This window comes from Myiozetetes cayanensis, unplaced genomic scaffold (genome assembly GCF_022539395.1).
Source record: "Myiozetetes cayanensis isolate MyiCay16 unplaced genomic scaffold, myiCay2020 scf2-11, whole genome shotgun sequence".
Lineage (NCBI taxonomy): Eukaryota > Metazoa > Chordata > Aves > Passeriformes > Tyrannidae > Myiozetetes > Myiozetetes cayanensis.
The window spans coordinates 71,568,044-71,587,773 of NW_026087411.1; the positions used below are offsets into that span (position 1 = coordinate 71,568,044).

Here is a 19,730-nt window from a genome sequence, read left to right on the forward strand (position 1 = left end):
CATTCTTGAGAAATGAAAGTAATTGTTCCCTGGTTAACTTGCGACAGACTTACAAAGTTGAGAATGTTTGTGAACTCTGGAAAAACTCTACCAGGCTTTCTTTATTATGCTCGAAGTTCATCAGTTGTGTAAAGTTTTCAGAAGCTGAATCCATGCTGTTGCAAACTTATTTTCTGAAATAGTGTTTTGGAACTAATGCAGGTTCATCCTGTCTCCTTAACGAGGAAAGTTAATTCATATGCTTATGCTGTAGCCTTCAAGGGGATTGGTCAGAAGTCTTTGTAGAAATAACTTTTTTTTTTTTTTAGTAGAGGACAACCTCTGTTAACTGTGATATCTGTTGTCTAGGGCTCTTCTTTGAGAACCTTTGTGCCTTTTGATTGTGCCTCTGCAATGCCATGAAAGAACTTTTCTTCTTGAATGAAAATGTGTGGAAGGGTAAATTCCCTGTGCATTCTCATTACTCCTCTAAGTACATAAATTTATTTGCTGCTGCATGCAGAATTTCCTTTGTGTTCAAGTACTATTCTTTGATCTTCTTTGGAAGTATAAGTTAGTTTGATAATTGTCTACCTGCAGTCTTCCTGTGATGTTTGCTGAGGACAGATCAACTCTGAAAGTGTTCAGGGGACACTGTTGCAGTTGGTGGTGCACACTCAGTCATCTTTGTCAAGGTCTTCTTCACAGAGGAGTGTGTTTTACTTCTCTGCCTTTTTGCTGCATGGGAGTGACCTTGTTCTGGTCAAGAGGCAGTGGAGGACAGCCAGTCTGAAGCAGCACCATGTAGGCAGTGCTTCCCTACTCCTTGATCTTCACATAGGAAAGTGGTTCTAAAGTATTGTTGTGTGGCACAATTTGGTACTGACTTAAGGCTTGGCCTCTGACATCAAGAGATTCCTCTGAGTGAGCAGAAGAATCGTGAATGATTTGGGTTGGAAGGGATCTTAAAGATACCTTGGGCAGGGACACCTTCCACCAGACCAAGTTGCTCAAAGCCCCATCCAACCTGGCCTTGAACACTTCCAGGAATGGGGCATTCACAGCTTCTCTGGGCAGCCTGTTCCAGTGCCTCACCACCCTAACAGTGAAGAATTTCTTCCTAATATCTAAATCTGTTCTCTTTCAGTTTAAAGCCATTCCCACTTGTCCTATCACTACTTGCCCTGGTAAAAAGTCCCTCTCCAGCTGTCTTGTAGCCCGCTTCTGGTACTAGAAGGTGCTCTAAGGTCTCCTTGGAGCTTTCTGTTCTCCAGGCTGAACAACCCCAGACATTTCACAGCCTGTCTTTATAGGAAAGTGGCTCCAGCCCTCTGATCATCCTTGTGCTCCTGCTCTGGACTTTCTCCAACACATCCATGTCCTTCCTGTGTTGAGGGCCCCAGAGCTGGATGCAGCACTCCAGATGGGGTCTCATGAGAGCAGGGTAGAGGGACAGAATCACCTCCCTTGACCTGCTGGTCATGCTTCATTTGTTGCAGCCCAGGATGTGGTTATGAGTTAACGCTCACAGGCTAATCTCCATGTGATGTATTCACAAAAAAGAAAAACTTATTTTTCTGCTTGTTGCTCTTGTCACCTCTTCTGGAATTGACTACTAATGAATTTGGGTTCCTTAGTAGTTTGATTAGTGATGACATGGCTGATTTTTTGGTTTCTAAATTGACAAAATGACCTTACTTTTTTCCTTTTTCATTTTGCTAGAGTAACTGTTGCAAACCAAGAAACAGCAGTCAGTAGTCTCTGTTAATAAACTCTCCCCAGTCTTATTAAGATCTTGTCATTCTCTTGAACAGGCATTCTGGAACTTTCTAAATGTTTAGACACATTTAACTTAAGTTTTCACAATTGTTTATCACTTCTTCTTACTTATCAGACACAGAGAACTGGAAAAATTACACCCTCCACTTCCAAGAGTAGTTGCTTTTTCTGCCTCACTGTTCCAAGGCCTTTTCCATCAGCTTTGTGCATCTCCTGTTTTCTTGCTGAAGGAATCAGAGTTGTATAGCAGCAGATGCTTCTGAGGAGTTTTTGTGTAATTTTTGTTTCAGGTTCAGCTATGGGTTATACTAACTGTTATTCATACCAAATACAAGTTATCAGATTACAGAAATATGAATTTCCTTCAACTACTTGTCAGGCCTTAAGTGAAGGAGTGTGAAATCTTTTGCAGCCTGAAACTGTTTCCATTCCTTTGGTTTTTCACCTTGCACCGAGCTCCTTGTTTTCTCGTAGTTAAAGTATATCCATCTGTTGATGGCACTAAAACCACCAGTTGTGAGGTAAGACCTCCTGTCTCTGAGGAACAGTGTGAACCTTTTTCGAAGGAACTCTTCTTTTTAGTCAGCACACATGATTGGAAATGCCTTAATTAGAAGCCAAAACCTGTATGAACAAATGTGGCTACTTTTTTGAGACTCGGGTGGGTGCATCACCTTTTTTCCACTGTGGTGAACTGAGATCTTTCTGCAACAATATCTGATAGGCAAGGACAGATCACCAACTTAGGTGATGACCCAGCTAACACACAACTAATGTGCTTTATAAGGTGTTAGATATGTAGCATGCATAATTTTGTGTGTGTCTGTGCTGTGAAATCAAACATGTGTTCTCTTGGTCTGCCTGTTTATTAAGGCTGCACTTATTACAGGTGTAGATGGGCAAAAATAGGGTCAGAAATTAATAAGGCCTCTTAGGTTTGTTTTTCTTACACTTTGTCTGCTGTCTGCTTAAACAGAGGAGGAGATGATAGTTTCTCTAGTGCTCTTTTCCACTGACTTTGTATTTTTTTAAGGAACCAATTACTTTTCTGTTTATAAAAGAAAAGTTCTACCTCCAGCCCACAACGGCAGATAGCAGATAGATTCTTTACTGCACTATTTGCTGTTAGACTTCAGTCCACTGTTGAACAGTATAGTAGAAAGTAGTCCTTGAAATGGCATAAACAGAAGTGAAAATTAATTTCTGGGTCAGTCTGTTTTGAACTGGAGGCCTTAAATCCTTGAATATTAAATGAAGTTGTCTCAGAGCTTACCTGTAGTATCTTTTTGAAGTTCTGTGTTGCATGGAAATACCTGCTAATCACAATTATGCTCAGATAGATTTCTCCTCCTTTTCAAACTACAGGTGCTTTAAGGGTATACAAGAGAAAGATACATAGTATTTCATGGGATTCAAGTTTGTCCTGATAAATCTGATGGAGTTTCTTTATAATTGCCCACTTGAGTCTGTTGATTGGTAAAATATCTGTCATGCAAATGAGTGAGCTTAGTGCTTTGGTCTCATAATATGCTGACTATGAGTGTACTCTCATCATAATGCTCCAGTTAAGTTTCTTCTCTAAAGTTGGAGTCTCTCATTCCTACTTTTCAGTCTTCTTTTCCCACATTTTGCTTATATCCCTCAGAGACATCATTATTTCCACATTTCATATGTGAAATGCGCATATGCTTGCTAGTTGGCAAAAGTGAATGTCCTCTAGTAACTACTAGACAGCTGTTAGATTTTTTTTTTGTTTTGTTTTTTTTTGAGGGACAGATGACAGTGATATTTAATTAGTAGGTTACCCATCCCTCTCTTAAGCTGTAGTGTTGCTTGATTTTCTTAGAAAAACAATGCCTTATAGCTTCGGTACACACCATTTCAGCACTAGTCAGCTCTTCCATGGAAATACTCTAACAGTTTTTGCACTTAGATGTCTATGAGGCTGCTAACCTTTGGATTGTGTGTTACTCTGGGGTACTGCGTCCACAGTTTGTGTTGTGCCAAGGCTCCTACTAATGGGCACCCATATGACACTGCACAATGCACAGAAGATGGCGAAGCAAAGACAATACTTCCCAATAACTTGCTTTTCTCTAAACCTCCTGCCACCCTCATCCCCTGCCCCTTTTCCCAGAAATGTATTTGTCTTGGTAGAGTTAGAATATCTATCATGGCAGATTTAAGGTAGTTGGGGGTTTGCTTTCTTGTGTAGTGAAGAGGGTAGTTCTCTTGCATAAACTCAGGGTCACCTTGTTCTGGGCACATTTGCTCAAATGTGTTTGAGTGCCATGTCTGTGAAGGGGCTGTAAATAGCAGTTCCTGTACTTGGATAAAAGTCAAACTTTTAGCAACTCTCCTTTTAAGGCTTTTAAATGACTTGCAAGTTCAGGTTGAAAATGTAAAAATTCCTATAAATAATTTTTTTCAACTGTATAATAGATCCCATTTTAACTATGGTTAATAAGAAAACTGAAGAGCAAAAGGGTTTTCTGACTCCAGGAGGGTTCTTTCCTCTCCAAGTAATGTTCTGGGGACAAGGATATTATTGTAGAAAAATATGGTATTTGGGTTTTTAAAAGCTATGTAGAAAACTTTAAGACTTTGTAGGAAAGATTTAACATTGCATGTTCAGTACGGTTAGATGCTGTAACTTAAATCCATTAGCGAGTAAAAATTGTGCAAATTGTTTTTGCCTGAGTGGTGTGTCATTTACCTCACTGGGGGGAAAAACTCACAGAGGAAAACTTGATTCTGTAATATTTTAAAAATTTAATAAGTGCAGTTCTGATGTAGTTTTTAACTGTGGATTCCTTATTCCCTTTTTCTGTTACTGCATTATTCTGGTTTCTCTCTAGAGGGCAATCTTCTGCCATATATTGTTAGAAATCTTTTAGCTTTATCCTATTTATTTGAGCAGTTTTGTCTCTTTGTTTTTTGTTTTTGTTTTCCCCCAGGTATACCTGTAAATTATCAGGATGTAGCATCTATTGATCCAGAGTATGCAAAGAACTTGCAGTGGATTTTAGATAATGATATCAGTGATCTGGGTTTAGAGCTGACCTTCTCTGTTGAGACTGATGTGTTTGGAGCAATGGAAGAAGTGCCACTGAAGCCCGGGGGTGCAAGTATACTTGTTACACAGGAAAACAAGGTGAGTGTACAGGTTTATTCAGAAGTTGATAGTATAAGAAAAGTGACTGGACCGACTTTCTGAATAACTGGAAGGATAAATGGTATACCCATTTTGAAGAAAATACAAAAAAGTTAAAAAATTACCCTCTTGCCCCTTTTTCTAGCTTAGTGTGTTATACAGAAATAGTGCTTTTTGAAATTTTTAAAAGAGTTCAGGCTTGGGGTTCTTCTTTCTGACAGAACTGTGGAAGGGAAGCTTCAAATGAAGGGTTTATTTTAAAGGTTATAAATAATCCTGAAGTTAAGTCATGGGTATATATACCAGAGAAGTAGAACAGTAGCAATTACTAAAAGTAAAATAGTAGTTAATGTTGCAAAGTGTGCTGTCTTCTGAGGCAGTCTGTGGCACTGGATTGCTCTACATTAACATGCAGATAATAGATGGAGTAAAAGGCTGCAGAAAGCTTTTTCAGCCATTTGCAAGTCACTTAGTGCATATGGAAATAATGTACCTTTTTAATTTACTGTAATAGTAACAGGTTAGGAAGGCCCCAGTTCTCTGCAGGATTAGTTCAAAGAGAGAAATATTGAAAAACACAGCTGGATTTTGAAAATAATCTAGAAATTAAAATCAACATCAGTCTGATTGAAGTTACCGACTGAACAGCTTCAAGGAACTGCAGGAGTGTCACGGGTAGACCTTCAATTTTTTGTCACATTGACTCTTGATGCTGCTGCCTGCTTTCTGTTTTGAATTTCATTTGTGTTGTGAGGGGCCTGGCCCGTTCTGTGTGCTCAGTGAGCGTTCGGCTGCCCCAGCAGTGTCGGCAGCTGCTGCGCTGGGAAACGGCCGCTTGGTGTCAGCGTTTGTCGCAAGGACAAGGTTTGTGTCGGAGCAGTTGCCGCTGGATTCTTGTATCCTTAATCCTCATTTTCATTAGAGCAGCGTGTCATTCCAGTAACAGGAATACATGTTATTAGCCTGATTCTGCAATGTTTCCTGTAGTACAGTCATTCATGAAAGAAAACAGATGGTAAAATAAGTCTAATTGTGAAGGCAGGGGGTGTTTAATTTCTTTATTATCTGTTGGAGAAAGCAAAGATGTTGATTCTTGTTTCTGGTCAGTCTTAGCTTCTCAGTATGTAGAAAAGATATATTTGACATAAAGTGTAGCTTCATAACAACTATTTAAAACCTGTTCTCTATTAGCATGAAATTAGAAGTTTGCCCACATGAGGGTACTACTCACTAGTAGCTTAAATTACTCTGTTAACTTTGGAGTTAGGGCACAGACTACAAAGGGTGGTTTAAATTGTGTAGGGCAGATGCCTCCATATTCAGTGGAGCCATATACCCCAGCTATGGCAGGAGGGGATCAGAGTTTGTGCAGTATTTATTTAAAAGTTGGTAAGAAATAGATGACTCTGGTGGTAGGTTTGAAATGATTAATATTAATTGATTTTTTTGTATTTGAAGTTGTGAAATGTGAAGTCAAAACCCATCTGTAAATTGTCTCTGTCTTTTGTTCACTGGCAAAGTTGTTGATAGGGGCGAACTGATTGAAAATTGTAGATCTGTGTTTTAATGGTGTGGGGGCATTTTTTCCTGTTTCTTTCAGGTGACATGGTTTTGCAGTATGTTTTAGCTTAGCTGTTCTCTCACTTTAAATAGGACTGTGTCTACTTTCCTTTATTTAAAAAAAAAAAAAAAATCTTCTTTTTCCTGTAAGAGATATCTTTTTTTTTTTTCTGCCTTTACCCAAGGAATAAAAGATCACTGTTTAAAACTCATTGTGTTTGCTATGCCTCTGGGAGAAGAAAATTCAGCTTCTAGAAGAATGTGCTGTGTATGCACACTAGCAGATTACTTGTTTGAAGGATAGCTTTTTTTTTTAAATGAAATTGAGTGAATCCTTATTCCTTAAAAAAACCCCAAACAATAAACCCACAAAAAAACCCCAGGCTGAAACCAAACCAAAACACACACTGCCCACCCCCCCCCTGCAGATATCACCCAAACCGTCCATTTCCTACATTGAAATCTGAAAGAGAGTAAATGCACCAGCAGTAAGAGCTATTTGTAAAAAGTTATTTTCTTTGAACGAAGGAATTTTCCTTTTTTTAACATCGACTGTGTAATAGGTGAATGGTTGTGGAACCATTTGATTCAAATATTCATGTCTTGCGATGTCCATGTAGCAGGCAGCTGAGGTATCAGTTATAGCTGTGGTTCAACTGCCTTTTGTCATGGTAAAGGAGAGACTTCAGAGGGAAAAGTCAGGCTGTGTCCAGTGTTGGTAATATACATTTATCTTTGTTCTTTGCTGTGTGTTTTTTTGCAGCTTTCTACTTTCCAGAAAAAAAATAAAATTAGAGCTAGTCAAAGTATAACTATGTTTTATTAAAGAATGGTGCAAATCTTCACAATCATATGGCTTTCTCTGTCCTTGCAGGACTTGTCTGTTTGAGCTGGCTGTGCTGTTTGGCAGTAAAAAATTGTGGGTTTTTTTTCCAGGCAGCTTTGGAACGGAGCTGCTTTCTGAATCTGAACACCATAAACAGTGATCCTTGTCTCACAGTATATGGGACTGTGAAATTGAGGAAGCATGATCTCTGCTTTATTTACCTCAAAAGAAAATACAGAACAACCCTCACCCAAACTAGACTTTATCATCATATTTGTGATGCCCATCTAATTTGTGTTAAATCAAATCTCCCTTCTTAAAAGAAGTCTGGATTGTACCTTTTGTGCACTGTGTGGGGATGAATATGTAGATCTGAAATTATATGGGTGCTTCTGTTTTCTAATGTGCTCCTAAGGCTTCTGAGAGAGAATAAAATGTAAATAAAGTGAACAGAGAGAAAAACAAATTGCCCAATTTTTTACTGACATATATTATGTAAATTCTGTGCTCCAGGTCTTTCATCATGTGCCAGTGCTGATAGTCTGGATGCTCAGCTGTTCCAGGCTATTTAAAACATTTCTTGTTACACCTAAAGCGCTGCAACTGCTTTCTCTCATAATTAAAGTCTTCAATGCAGTATTTTTGAAATACAGAAAACAAGCCATATTCTTTTTCTTAAATGGATTTTTTAAAACTAAGGTTGTGAATTTTCCTTTCTACTGTTTTCTGAATAGCCTTATATATGTAACAGCGGTTTAAGAGATGTAAAACAAGCATTTCTGATCATTAAAGAAGACTGGTGTTAACATTATTTCAAATACGGGTAATGCGAAAGCTTCTGATTTCTTCTGTATACGCAGAGTCTGACTTTTGTCTAATGCAGTTAATCTCCTTTGACTACCCCTCAGTCCTTAGAGAAAGGAGGTGTCTTCATCTCCGCTGATTGTAGAAGCAACCCAGGGAGATTTCTAGATTGAAACTAGATTTTTTGGAACAGTTCTGCAGTTAAAAATATGAGTAGGTTGTGTTTTTCAGAGCACTTCACAAAATAATTGTCTTTTCACTCTAGTAAAATGGTGATAATGCATGTAAAAATACCTTCCAGCTGCAAAGCAAGTGCCAATCGCTTTCTACCTCTGTGAATGTAAGGAGCTGCCTTTGAAAAATATCCTTCTGTTTTGAAATATTTCATACTTCATTCTGGTTTACTGAAACCTTTTGTAAAGGTTCAGAACCTAAAAGTTTAGGTTAAAGTTTTTTAAAATTAAAAATCAAAGTATTTTTGTAAGATTATTGTCTTGAAGGAAGCTGATAGTCAGTTTAATTGGGAGATACATTTAATGATTTTCTTATTAAAAGTCATTATTAGGAAGTCAAAGCATTTCTTTGAAACTGAGTACCATAAATAATCTAGGAATACATTTTGTTTTCAAGTAGGAAAGCTTTTTTTTAAGTAAAGAAACTTTATTAGATTTGTGTACTTTTGTCAGAGTAAATGAGACGTTTATAGAGCTTTATTTTTTGCCTGTCTCCTAAAAAACCTTCCTCCACTAATGCCTCCTAGGCTTTTGTATTCTCAACAAAAGGAAAGTTCTGGTGGATACCTTTTCTAGCTGACATCTTTTAGAGGGAACAGAGCCCCCAAATCCCTAAAGCGTGATATAGTCTATTCCCATGGCGATGGTAGAAATTATTTTGTGGTGTTTTTCTTTTTTTATAAACTAAGGAGATTTTCAAGACTTTCTTTAAAAAACTGAAATTCTTATTAAAACAACAAAGCTTGCAGAGGTAAGTAGTGTATTCTGTGAGACTTCCGAGATAGGAGGAAATCTAGGAAGCTTTTTGGCTTGCAAATATTCCATCAGAAGTTTACCTTTTTTCCTGAATTATGTCAGATTGCTTAGTAGAGTATTTTTGTTTACAAACCTTGATGTGTTTATGTCCTTAGTTGAGCACAATGGTGGTTGTATTAGATGGCAGGCGTGACAAATTAAGTTTTATTCACTTCCTTTATCTTGTACGAACTCTTGTTTTTTGACTGGGTTATGTAACAATTTAAACTGTTCTGTTTTGGAATTGTCTCTGGAAGGAAGGAATAAGGAAGACCAGAAGGGGCTCGGAACTTGGAGGAGCCTGCTTAATTATTTTGGGTTTCTTCAATGTGGAAAGTGCATAGGAACTCTTATTATCTTGCAGTGGCTGACATCTGTAATATATGAAGGACAGCATTTGTGTGTATGTGTTTGTACGAGCTCTGTGGTTTTGCTGTGGTACATCTTAATGTCATTTTCTACATTGCAGGCTGAGTATGTCCAGCTTGTGACAGAGCTCAGAATGACCAGAGCCATTCAGCCTCAGATAAATGCCTTTTTACAAGGCTTCCATATGTTCATTCCACCATCGTTGATCCAGCTTTTTGATGAATATGAACTGGTAAGCAGAAATGCCTATATATTTTCAAATACTTTGTTCAGCATACTTCATTGGCAGCGTAATGATGTAGAAGTAAAGCTTCTAATCACAAAATAAACATTTTATAGCTTTCACTTTGGTTTTGCTTCCCGACCATCTATCAGTGAAGATCTTATTATGCGTATTCCTGCTTTTTCTAATTACTCAGAATTACCAACTTCCTGGAATGTGGTAGCTTCACATGGCAATGATAAATGCCTTGAATTGTAATTTCAATATGAATCAGGATGTTGTGGCCTTTAAGCCCTTTTATATTTTCCTTGAGGAGGACAGAGGTTCTCTAAAAGTAAGGAGATGCTTTCAATTGTCTTTAATTTTTGAGTTGCACTATCAAATTTCACTTCGTTTTTGTTGGTGATTTGATCTTCTGTATCCAACACTTACCAAGTTTTGTCTCAAGTCATGCCAAAACTCATAGCTTTCTTTTTTCAGGTTCTTTGGCAATAGTTTTTCTCTCCTGATACTGCATACTGAAATTAAACAGATCATGTGAAGTTACCTGAATTCAAAAATCTTGAATTAAAATTTAGTCATAAGGTCTATAAGGTTGCAACTAAACAGAAAAAGCACTTTAATTTTTCTACTTCTTAAAGCAATGCTTTTTAGAATAGCATAAACTCTTGAAATTGGTGGTTAATCAGGAGGACTAATCACAACCTGTGTGCTTCTTCTGAAGGAGCTTTTGTTGTCTGGTATGCCAGAAATTGATGTGAATGACTGGTTAAAAAATACAGAATACACGAGTGGTTATGAGAGAGGAGACCAAGTTATTCAGGTAAATTTTTTTTTTTTTATAATGTAGATTATTTCATTTTAATCCAAGAAAGATGATTTTGTTGTTGTCATCATTATCTGTATGTGTTTATGGAAGTTTATTTTGGCTGAAATTTGTGGATTTTTTAAAATGTTATATTCCTCCATTAAGTAAACTAATTATGTATGAATTTCATATGCAAATTTCCATAATTTAAGTAGCAGACTGGCAACTATTTCATTTATTGTTTTACCATTATATTTTCATGTATTACAAGTACTTAATAGAAAATACAAACTTACTTATTTTTCATCTAGTGGTTCTGGGATGTGGTGGAAGAACTAACTCAGGAAGAGAGAGTATTACTATTACAGTTTGTTACTGGCAGGTGAGAGACTCTTCTGTAATTACAAATATATTGTCTAGATACTCTGAAATAAGAGACTTGAGATTGCCATAAAAGATCATCTAGCTGGAAACCGTTTTGCATACTTGGGTGTTCTATATGTTGATCAAAGTAGACAAAGCGTGTGTTAATACTTTTGCTGCCTGTGTTGCCAGCAAAATGATTGATTATGTATTTGTTATACTTGACTACTTTGCAAGAGGCCTTTGTTGCTGTCCAGGCAATTTTTAACAAGGCTATAGCGAATTTAACTGTGCTTTATATTCTTCCTGTTGCATATTTATGTGACTGTTGGCTTCTCCAGTAATCAATAGAGGCTGTAATATATGAGATAACCAGGTATCACTTCAGCTCGTGTAAACAGAACATTCTTCTCCTAAAGCTGAGTTGAATTTAACATTAGTGCAGTACGTCAAGGCAAGTGAAGATGCAACCTTATACAGGACTGTTTGCTTTATATAGGTTTTCTGTCCTAAATTCTATTTGTTCTCTAGGGAAAGCCATTTTTATTTCCCTTATGGTTTGGAGGCAGTGGGGGAAGGTTTTGAGCAATAAACGCCCCTTGAGTTACTGAGCTTGTGTGTACAGACATCTCACCAAGTGGATCTGTAGACATTTATGTGGCACCTGAGCTGTTCAATCCAGTCTTTTGCTGATGGCAGGCAGAGATTCCACCATTACTTTGATGTTCCCTTCTTATTCTAGGATTATTAGAGTAGCTGACCTTTTGTGTGTAAGTTTTGTGGTTAAGCAATGATAAAATACAAATTAAAGATCATCAAAACTTGCCTTTTATATTAAGGAATTTCACAGTTATGGATGTATCATCAAATGGCATGGCCTTCAAATTCTATTAGTTTCACTTGATTTAATATGAATTTACTTGTTTTTAGGAATCACTGACTATTTAAGAAGCTAGCTCTGTGCACACTGATCTTTTTGTCCTCTGAAGAAATGATTCCTGCAGTTCTAACTGCATATTGTGTTGCATGCCAACTGCTCGTCTTTCATTTTTAGTGGACTAGTCCATTTCTAAATCTAGACAGCAAATAAGGATCTTTAAGATGTAAGTTCATGTTTCAAATGCTTTTTAAAACATTCCAAATGGTACTGAAGTGGCATTCACTATTTCCATGGCATTTGTGATAATCTGCTGGATTCTAAGGGACACTTCTATCAAGTAAACAATTATGTTGTCTGATTAATACGTGCTTCAGTACCATTCGTTTTGGTCACAAATCACCTAATGCCTTGTCCTTACCCATTTTGTTAGTAGGAAAAAACTTCTGTTTTGGCTTTTGGGAACTCTGGGCTAGAATTGAAAAACAATTTGCCTTTTTTTTTTTTTTTTTTTTTTTTTTGTTCTGTATCAGCTAGAAGGAACACTTTATGTTTTTTCTTCTCTGATTGAAATGCAGAACATATATCTTTCCATAAAAATTTAACTTTTTAAAGTTACCTCTAATAGTGATATGCAGCTGGCATTTTTGCTCATAAATCCCCAGACAGTCCTGGTTTCTGGGCAGGGAAGATTTAGATGCTGACTTATCTGTGAGCTAAAACACAAGTTAGTCTAGTACAGGCTGGTATCTTAAGTAAAATTATTCACTAAAAGTATACCTGATTTCCCACTATGAACTTTTTCTAGCTTCACATTTCCTTAGTGAAGAACAACTGTTCTTTGTTTCCAAAGACTATGAAATTAATCTAGTGAACTAAATAAAAAATTATGATTATGTCTTCAGTGTTTCTCTGACATCTCTAAATGTCTTAAACTTCCTCTTACGCCTTTTTCCCCCATTCTTACATCTTTTTCTCTTCAATGTAATGAAGTCTTGCTTTTGTAGTTTCAGTGGAGATGCCATTGCATTTGTCAGTAATACCAATTTTGAGAAAACTTTTTACAGTAAAGTAATTGTTGCGAGCAAAGTTTGAATGTGCTTGGCAGCCTTAGCACACTCAGGAAAAAGGCTAAATATTTTTGTGCCTCGTGATGGGGATCTGAAAGTTTACTTATGCACCACTTACTCTTTCTCAGCAGACAGCTGCTTGAGATGGTATTGTCAGTTCCATCTGCTTTTAGTTATTTTTTTTCCCCTTCTTGATCTGTTTAGTATTTATCATAGTATTTGGGTAAATTATTGTTAATTATCTATTGGCAGCTTTTGATCAGGTTTTTAGTAAACAGTTGGAGGCAAATGTTGTCAGCTTGATAAATTCAGTAGGATGAATTCTACTTTATTGGTATTCTACAAGTATAAAGATTGCTGTTTAATTTCTTTGGGGACTGTAGTTTTTGTTGAGCTATAAGCAATATGCTTCTGCTATTTTAAGGGAAATTCAACATAGTTGTTAAATGTGAAACATATATTTGCCTACTGTTATAAAAGTATAAAAAAACATAAGGGAACCAGCTTAAATTATCTCTTCTGCAGTGTTTTCATTTCAAGTAAATGTATGCAAAACCTGTCAGTAGAAAAACAGGTAGAATTCAGATATAAACTTAAACATTTTAAATGTTGAAATTTTCAAAGCTATGAAATTGCATCGTTGCTCTTGCTCAAAGCTATTTGCACATGCAGTAGAAGAGGTAAGATATTGTGATATTTTTTGCATATATTTGGAAGGTTTTCTTTCCTATATTGGCAGTGTTTTCCTTGGAGTGAAAACTCATTTCTTGAAAGCATAAATTGGCAGCAATCTGTTACTTTAAAGTGTTCAAAGCCGTGATCGTACTATACAATTTTGACCTGTTGTATGGAAAAAATTATAAGAAGTTACGTTGCAAAAACTTTTAGCTAATAGTGGACTGAAGGAGAAATTTTCAGCAGTTAGGTCTGTATTTCATCACTGATTTGAATGTGGAATGTTAGGGGGGAGAAAAAAAAAATTACTGCAGAGGCAGCAGAACTGTATTGGAATATGAGCCAAAACTACAGTATAACAGTATGGCTGTAAAATCTTTACAACTCTTCTGAACTGTTGCTGTGAGCACAATTCCATTTGTGTCAGAAACAATGTGCTGCCAATAATCAGCACTTCCCTCCACAGTGGTTGCCTTGCATACCAGTGTTAGAACTAAATGCCCGACATTGCTCTTATTAAGCTAGGTGATACAGATTTATGTGTTGGATACTATAGGTAGTTCTTAAAGATATGTTTAGAAAGTATTACAGTGAGTTGTGTCCTAGCTCCTCCACATTTAGCAGTAGCAACCTTTACTCTTTTGCATTTTTGCCAAGTAGTTTTACTGTGAGTGAAAACGTTACTTCTTTTCTTGCTCCTGTTTTTGGAGTCACTTGATTTGGTGAATACGGGAACATTGTTTTGAATATAGGTGCCTGTAATCCAGAATTGTAACTGCTGTTATATATTTTGTGGAAGGTTTATTTTGTTTCTTTCTTTGCTAGCAATAAAATTGCAGATGAACTGAGATTGACAGGGAGATTAATCTAGAGATTAAGATTTTCACAGAATATTCTGAGTTGGAAGAGACTCACAAGGATCACCAACTCTAGCTCTTAAGTGAATGGCCCATATGGGGACCAAACCCATGACCTTGCTGTTATTAGCAGCATTCTTTAACCACCTGAGCTAATCTCAGATTGTCAAATCCAACACCATATTCAGAGCAAAGTCAGGTGAGCTGGATACTCAAGATCTTGTCCAGACAGGTTTTGACTGTCTCCAGGAGTGCTGACCTCTCAGTTTCTCCAGACAACTTGTACCACCTTGCAGTAAAAAAAGTTTTTCTCATGCTTAAATGGAAATTTCCAGGACTTCAATTTTTGCCCATTTCCTCTGTAACTGCCGACCACTGAGTGCTTCATCTTATTTATTCCTTCCTTCAGATATTTATACACATTAATAAAATTCCCCTGAGCCTTCTCTTCTCCAGGCTGAAAAGTCCCAGCTCGCTGTCTTCCTGTGTCGGGTACTCCAATCCTTTACAATCTTCATGGTGCTTTGCTCAGTTTGCTGCATTATGTCCCTGTGTCTACTGTAGTGGAGAGCTTGAAGCTTCACTCCAAATATTTCTCCCTGAGTACAGGGAAATGATCACCACCCCTCGCCCTGCTAGTGACATTGTTCTTAATGCATTCAACTTCTGTAGTCCTTATACTTTCATTATAGTGGGTTTTTTGGGGAGGTGAGGGTTTTTTTTGTTTGGGGTTTTTCTTTGGGTGTGTGGACTATACTAACAGCATGTTATCTTGTAGTGCATACCAACTTAAATTGACATTATGAAAATATATGAATATCTGAATTGTGTTCTATTTGTTAGTTTAAAATTATAGGGAGGGATTCTGGACACTCCAGGCTATTGCCCATTTACACCTTGAGTAATCTTTGAATAATATATTGATAAGTGGAAAAGAATTTAGTAATATGATTAAGTGAGAATGTATTCCTGAAGATGCTAGTGATTTTTTTTTAGTGTGCTCTGGTTTGGCCGTAGTTTGTCACTGGGTGATAGCATGACTGATGTAATGGTTTTATTTGTAAACTTAATTACAACTTAAACTTGTAATATTTGGTCTGAAGTTGTAAATGAATAGATATATCAAGGACACTTTGGTCATTTGTCCCATAGATAGTAATCAGGGAATGAACTTTTGTATGATGTAGTATTTCTTAAACTGTAAAAATAAATAGCCATTTTTAACTTACCTCAGATAATGCCACAATATAAACAAGATATAAAGCTATTAGAAAGTGCCCAGAGGAGGGCTTTGAAGATGGTGAAGGGCCTTGAGGGGAAGCGATAAGAGGTCACTTGATTTGTTCAGTCTGGAGAAGAGGAGACTGAGGGGAGACTTCACTGCAGTCTACAGGTTTCTCCTAAGCAGAGGGGGAGGGACAAAGACTGATCTCTTCTCTCTGGTGACCAGTGACAGGACCCAAGGGAGTGACATGAAGCTGTGTCCGTGAGGGTTAGGTTGCATATTAGGCACAGGTTCTTCACCCAGAGGGTGGTCGGGCACTGGAACAGGTTCCCCAGGGATGTGGAGAAGCTCACCAAGCCTGACAGAGTTCAAGAAGTGTTTGGGCATACTCTCAGGAACATGGTGTGATCCCTGCAGGGCCAGAAGTTGGACTTCGATGATCCTTGTGGTTCCCCTGCAGCTCAGGATATTCTATGATTGTATGAACATTTTGTTACAAAAACTGGGTGTAGAAATGAGTCCTCCTTAAAAGCAGAGTTATCTTAAATATCATTCAAACAATTTGGTGCCTAATGTAAGTGGATTAATATATTATTCAGTCTTGTAATTAAAAGCATTTAGATGAAGAGAATTTTGATATTGGTAAGAGATGGGGAACCTTGATAAAAGTATTAGTAACTGTCAAATTGCTCTTAATAGGAGGTATTTTCAGTGTAAAGATTATATTTTTTGCTTTATAGCATTATTGCAATGGTCTAATTTCTGTGAATTTTCTCAGTTCCAGGGTGCCTCATGGTGGCTTTGCCCATATAATGGGTGGCAGTGGATTGCAAAATTTTACAATTGCTGCTGTACCATATACTGAAAATCTTTTACCAACATCAAGCACATGGTATGTTAACTAGGCTTATTGAAATGTCCTAAAACTAGAACTTTTTCATGTCAGTCACAGTCAAAAGTACAGTTCTTTTCAATATTAAGAGGTCCCAAAGAAATTTAGGCAGTTTTTTTGAATATTTACTATCCAACAAGAAAGCGATGGGTTTTAACCCAGATGGCATTACATTGTGTTTGATCATTGTTTTTTACTTGATTTTGCCTAATTGAAAGTAATGAAATTAATAAAGGAATATTTAAGTTAAATTATTGTTTTACAACTTACTGAAGTGAAAAAACAATTTCCTGCAATATATTCGAGTGCTCAGTGGTACTATAAGGCACACAGGTTTGTTTTCTTCCATAAATGTGGTCTCTTCAGGGGTTTCGATCAGAAATCTTTACTGTTGAGTTTCTTGCTGAACTGTGATGTGGTTTTTTTTTCTTTCTTTTCAGTATCAACATGCTCAAGTTACCCGAATACCCAAGTAAAGAAATCCTGAAAGACAGGCTTCTTGTGGCATTGCACTGTGGAAGCTATGGTTACACAATGGCATAATGAAGTCTAGGAAACTTATCTGACTGCTAATGTGCAATTTTGAGTGGCAGAAGTAATTTTGGAAACTGTCAGTAGAGAAGCAGCTCAGATGCTGCAGCCCATTGACAGCACTGGGCTTCAGAATTCGCACAGGATCATCAGCTTTCCTTCCATTATTGTGTTGTCAAGGTAGCTTTGATACCATCACAACAAACTTCTCAGCATGCTGTATTTTCATTTCTTAAAATTACAGATCTGTATGGAAATCAGTTTACATGCTTTTCATTATTACTTCAGTATGAGGGAGTTTGTCAGAATCTCTTTCCCAAGTTTACTTTTGATTTCCAACTATGTGGTTGAATGACATTTGCATTGTAGTTTACTTTGCACTCAGATGGAATACTGCTAATGGACAGAGTTGTACTTTATGCCTTGTTGCATGTGAAAGTGCCATTTATTTTTGCAGAGACCACTACAGAAAGTTCAGTTGGGATATTGTACAGTAAGACAGAGCTGATGTATTTTCCATTTCTTTGCATAGTAACAGAGAGAAAATTTTATAACTTTTTAGTATTTTAATGTATATAGTATGTAAAGATTAGACTGCTATGACTGTAAAAAATAACAGATTGAGTTTATCTAATTTATATTAGAATTTACACTATATTCTACTAAATATTTAAAGTATTTGTGACTTTATAGTCAACTTGCAGTTTAGAATTTTTAAATATTATTTAAGATCTATATCCATTGTTTGAATGCCTTTACTCTTTCCTTGACATAACTGTATCTTTGAAAGGTATTATTAAATTTTGGTATTTTAACCAGAATCTGAATGTGACAAGTCTGTGTGTCTCTGGGTGGATTATTCTTTTTTTTTTTTCCCTGGATGTTATTAATCTTTATATAATTTAAATTGTCTTGGAAGCAGCATTTGAGAAGTCATTGTCAAAGTGTATGGATGGACATAAACAGATGCACAAGGAAGGAAATGGAGCTTATGAAGTTAACTGACAAGAATATAATTATTAGAAGCTCATGTCACAATTTGCGTAGAATTAAAATATATTACTCAAATAATGTACAAAAATACACAGCAAGGGCTTATCAGCATGTGTTTTTGCTAAGTAGCTGCACGTGTTGGGGTTGATAATGTTATTGCATAATTGCTTTTCCAGGGACCCTAGGATAGGTCTACATTATTGTTTTGATTCAGGCTAGGACTGTTTTTTTGGTTGTTGGTGTGTTTTTTCAGTGGAGGGTGTATTTTTTCTCTATAAATGAATCTGGTCATCCCTGCTTGTCGTTCTTCTGCTTCAGAGAATGCAAACTGAAGTCTGCTAAGATAAAACTAAACAGAAAAACATGATCCAAAAATGTACCAAATGCTAATGGGTGAACATCAAATTTGTATCTGCAAGACGTAAATGATCTGAAGAGGTGATCTGAAGAGTTCTTAAATTAATTCAGGCATAGCAAACTCCCCAAACGCATAAATTTTAAGTTTCAACTCCACAGCAGAAACTGCTTCCTACTGATCCATTCATGTTTTCCTACCCTAAGTGCTATTACATTTGTAGCCTGAGTTCCCCAGGCTGCTTACTTAGTGTTTTTCCTTTTTAAGATTTTATTTATTTTAATCTAAAGCATACATAATCCCTCTGGAGGTGTGAGAGAGAAATCCGTGGACCATCTGACTCAGTCTTGCCACAGTAATATTCCTTTGGGCTAAGCCTTTCTGGTTCTGTTTGTGCACATGTTGTATAAATGTTGATTTAAATTCTTTGGTCGAGCCTGTGACTGCAACTTAAGGAGAATACAGGTTTTAGTTAGTGGAAAGAGCAGCCTCTTCCAGCGGGGCAGTGCAGTGAAAGCTGGTTGCCTGTTGCTTCAGTCAGTGGAGAAATGCTGTTCCTCTCTGGCAGGCTCTAGGAAGCTTTGGCTCTTCAGATAGGTTAGATGTTTGAGGCTGTGTGGGGTTTTAGTGTTAAATACCAGCTGTCTTGGATCCCTCAGTTAGCAAAAGTACTTTGCTTTTCTGCACAGCTGGGCCGTGCTTGGTTCCCTGGTTCTATAGTTCATTTTATTTATGTGCCTTTGCAAGGTAGATGGATAGCAGGACAGTGTTTTGAGCAGCACAAGGTATTTGCCAAGTATTAGGTATTTGTTTTCTGTATGTAAAACTGGGATTTTTGTCTTTATCTTAGGGTTTTGCTGTAAACACTGTTGTTCATTAACTCCTGTGCAATCTGTGATTTTTAAATTTTTTTTTTTCCATTTCACATGTTCTGTTTACAGTAATATACAGCAGTTTGGGGGAAGCCAAACCCTTGCATACTCCTGCATAGTGTTCAAAACATGTCATACTGTAAGGATGAATGAAGGGAAAAAAGAATCATTTGACAGTTTTTTTCTCCTCTTTGTTATCCTGTCGGTGACATAAGTATCAACAGGCTGAATGTGGTCTCAAACAGTACATCTAAAATGGTCGGAAGCTGGTTTTGAAATGTCATGGAGTGTAGAGTTTCATTGTTCTCAAGTTTCCTGTGACAGATCTCCCTGTTACAGCCTCACAAATGGTGACACAGATTATTCCTCCTTCCTCCGTGCCAATGCTAGTCATGTCCTCTATGAAGTATCTTGTAGTATTTCTTGTAATGTTAGTACTACTTACCCCCATAACGGGTCAGAATGAAATTCTTTTAAGATCCTCCTTTAA

The 19,730-nt window shown here is 36.9% G+C and overlaps 1 protein-coding gene across 5 annotated transcripts in view; it reads left to right on the forward strand.

Moving 5' to 3' along the window:
• Positions 1-17,841, forward strand: part of HACE1 (HECT domain and ankyrin repeat containing E3 ubiquitin protein ligase 1) — a 52,385-nt gene extending 34,544 nt beyond the window's left edge. For 3 of the 5 annotated variants that reach the window (XM_050315422.1, XM_050315424.1, XM_050315425.1), the window contains exons 19-24: positions 4,716-4,912; positions 9,600-9,731; positions 10,447-10,545; positions 10,842-10,912; positions 16,376-16,489; positions 16,930-17,812. In XM_050315422.1, coding sequence (XP_050171379.1) covers positions 4,716-4,912; positions 9,600-9,731; positions 10,447-10,545; positions 10,842-10,912; positions 16,376-16,489; positions 16,930-17,032 — 716 coding nt within the window. In that variant the 3' untranslated portion in view covers positions 17,033-17,812. Of the gene's footprint in view, positions 1-4,715; positions 4,913-9,599; positions 9,732-10,446; positions 10,546-10,841; positions 10,913-16,375; positions 16,490-16,929 lie in introns of all 5 variants that reach the window. The other 2 variants (XM_050315420.1, XM_050315421.1) reach the window with 2 other exon arrangements.
• The last annotated feature ends 1,889 nt before the right edge of the window (positions 17,842-19,730 follow it).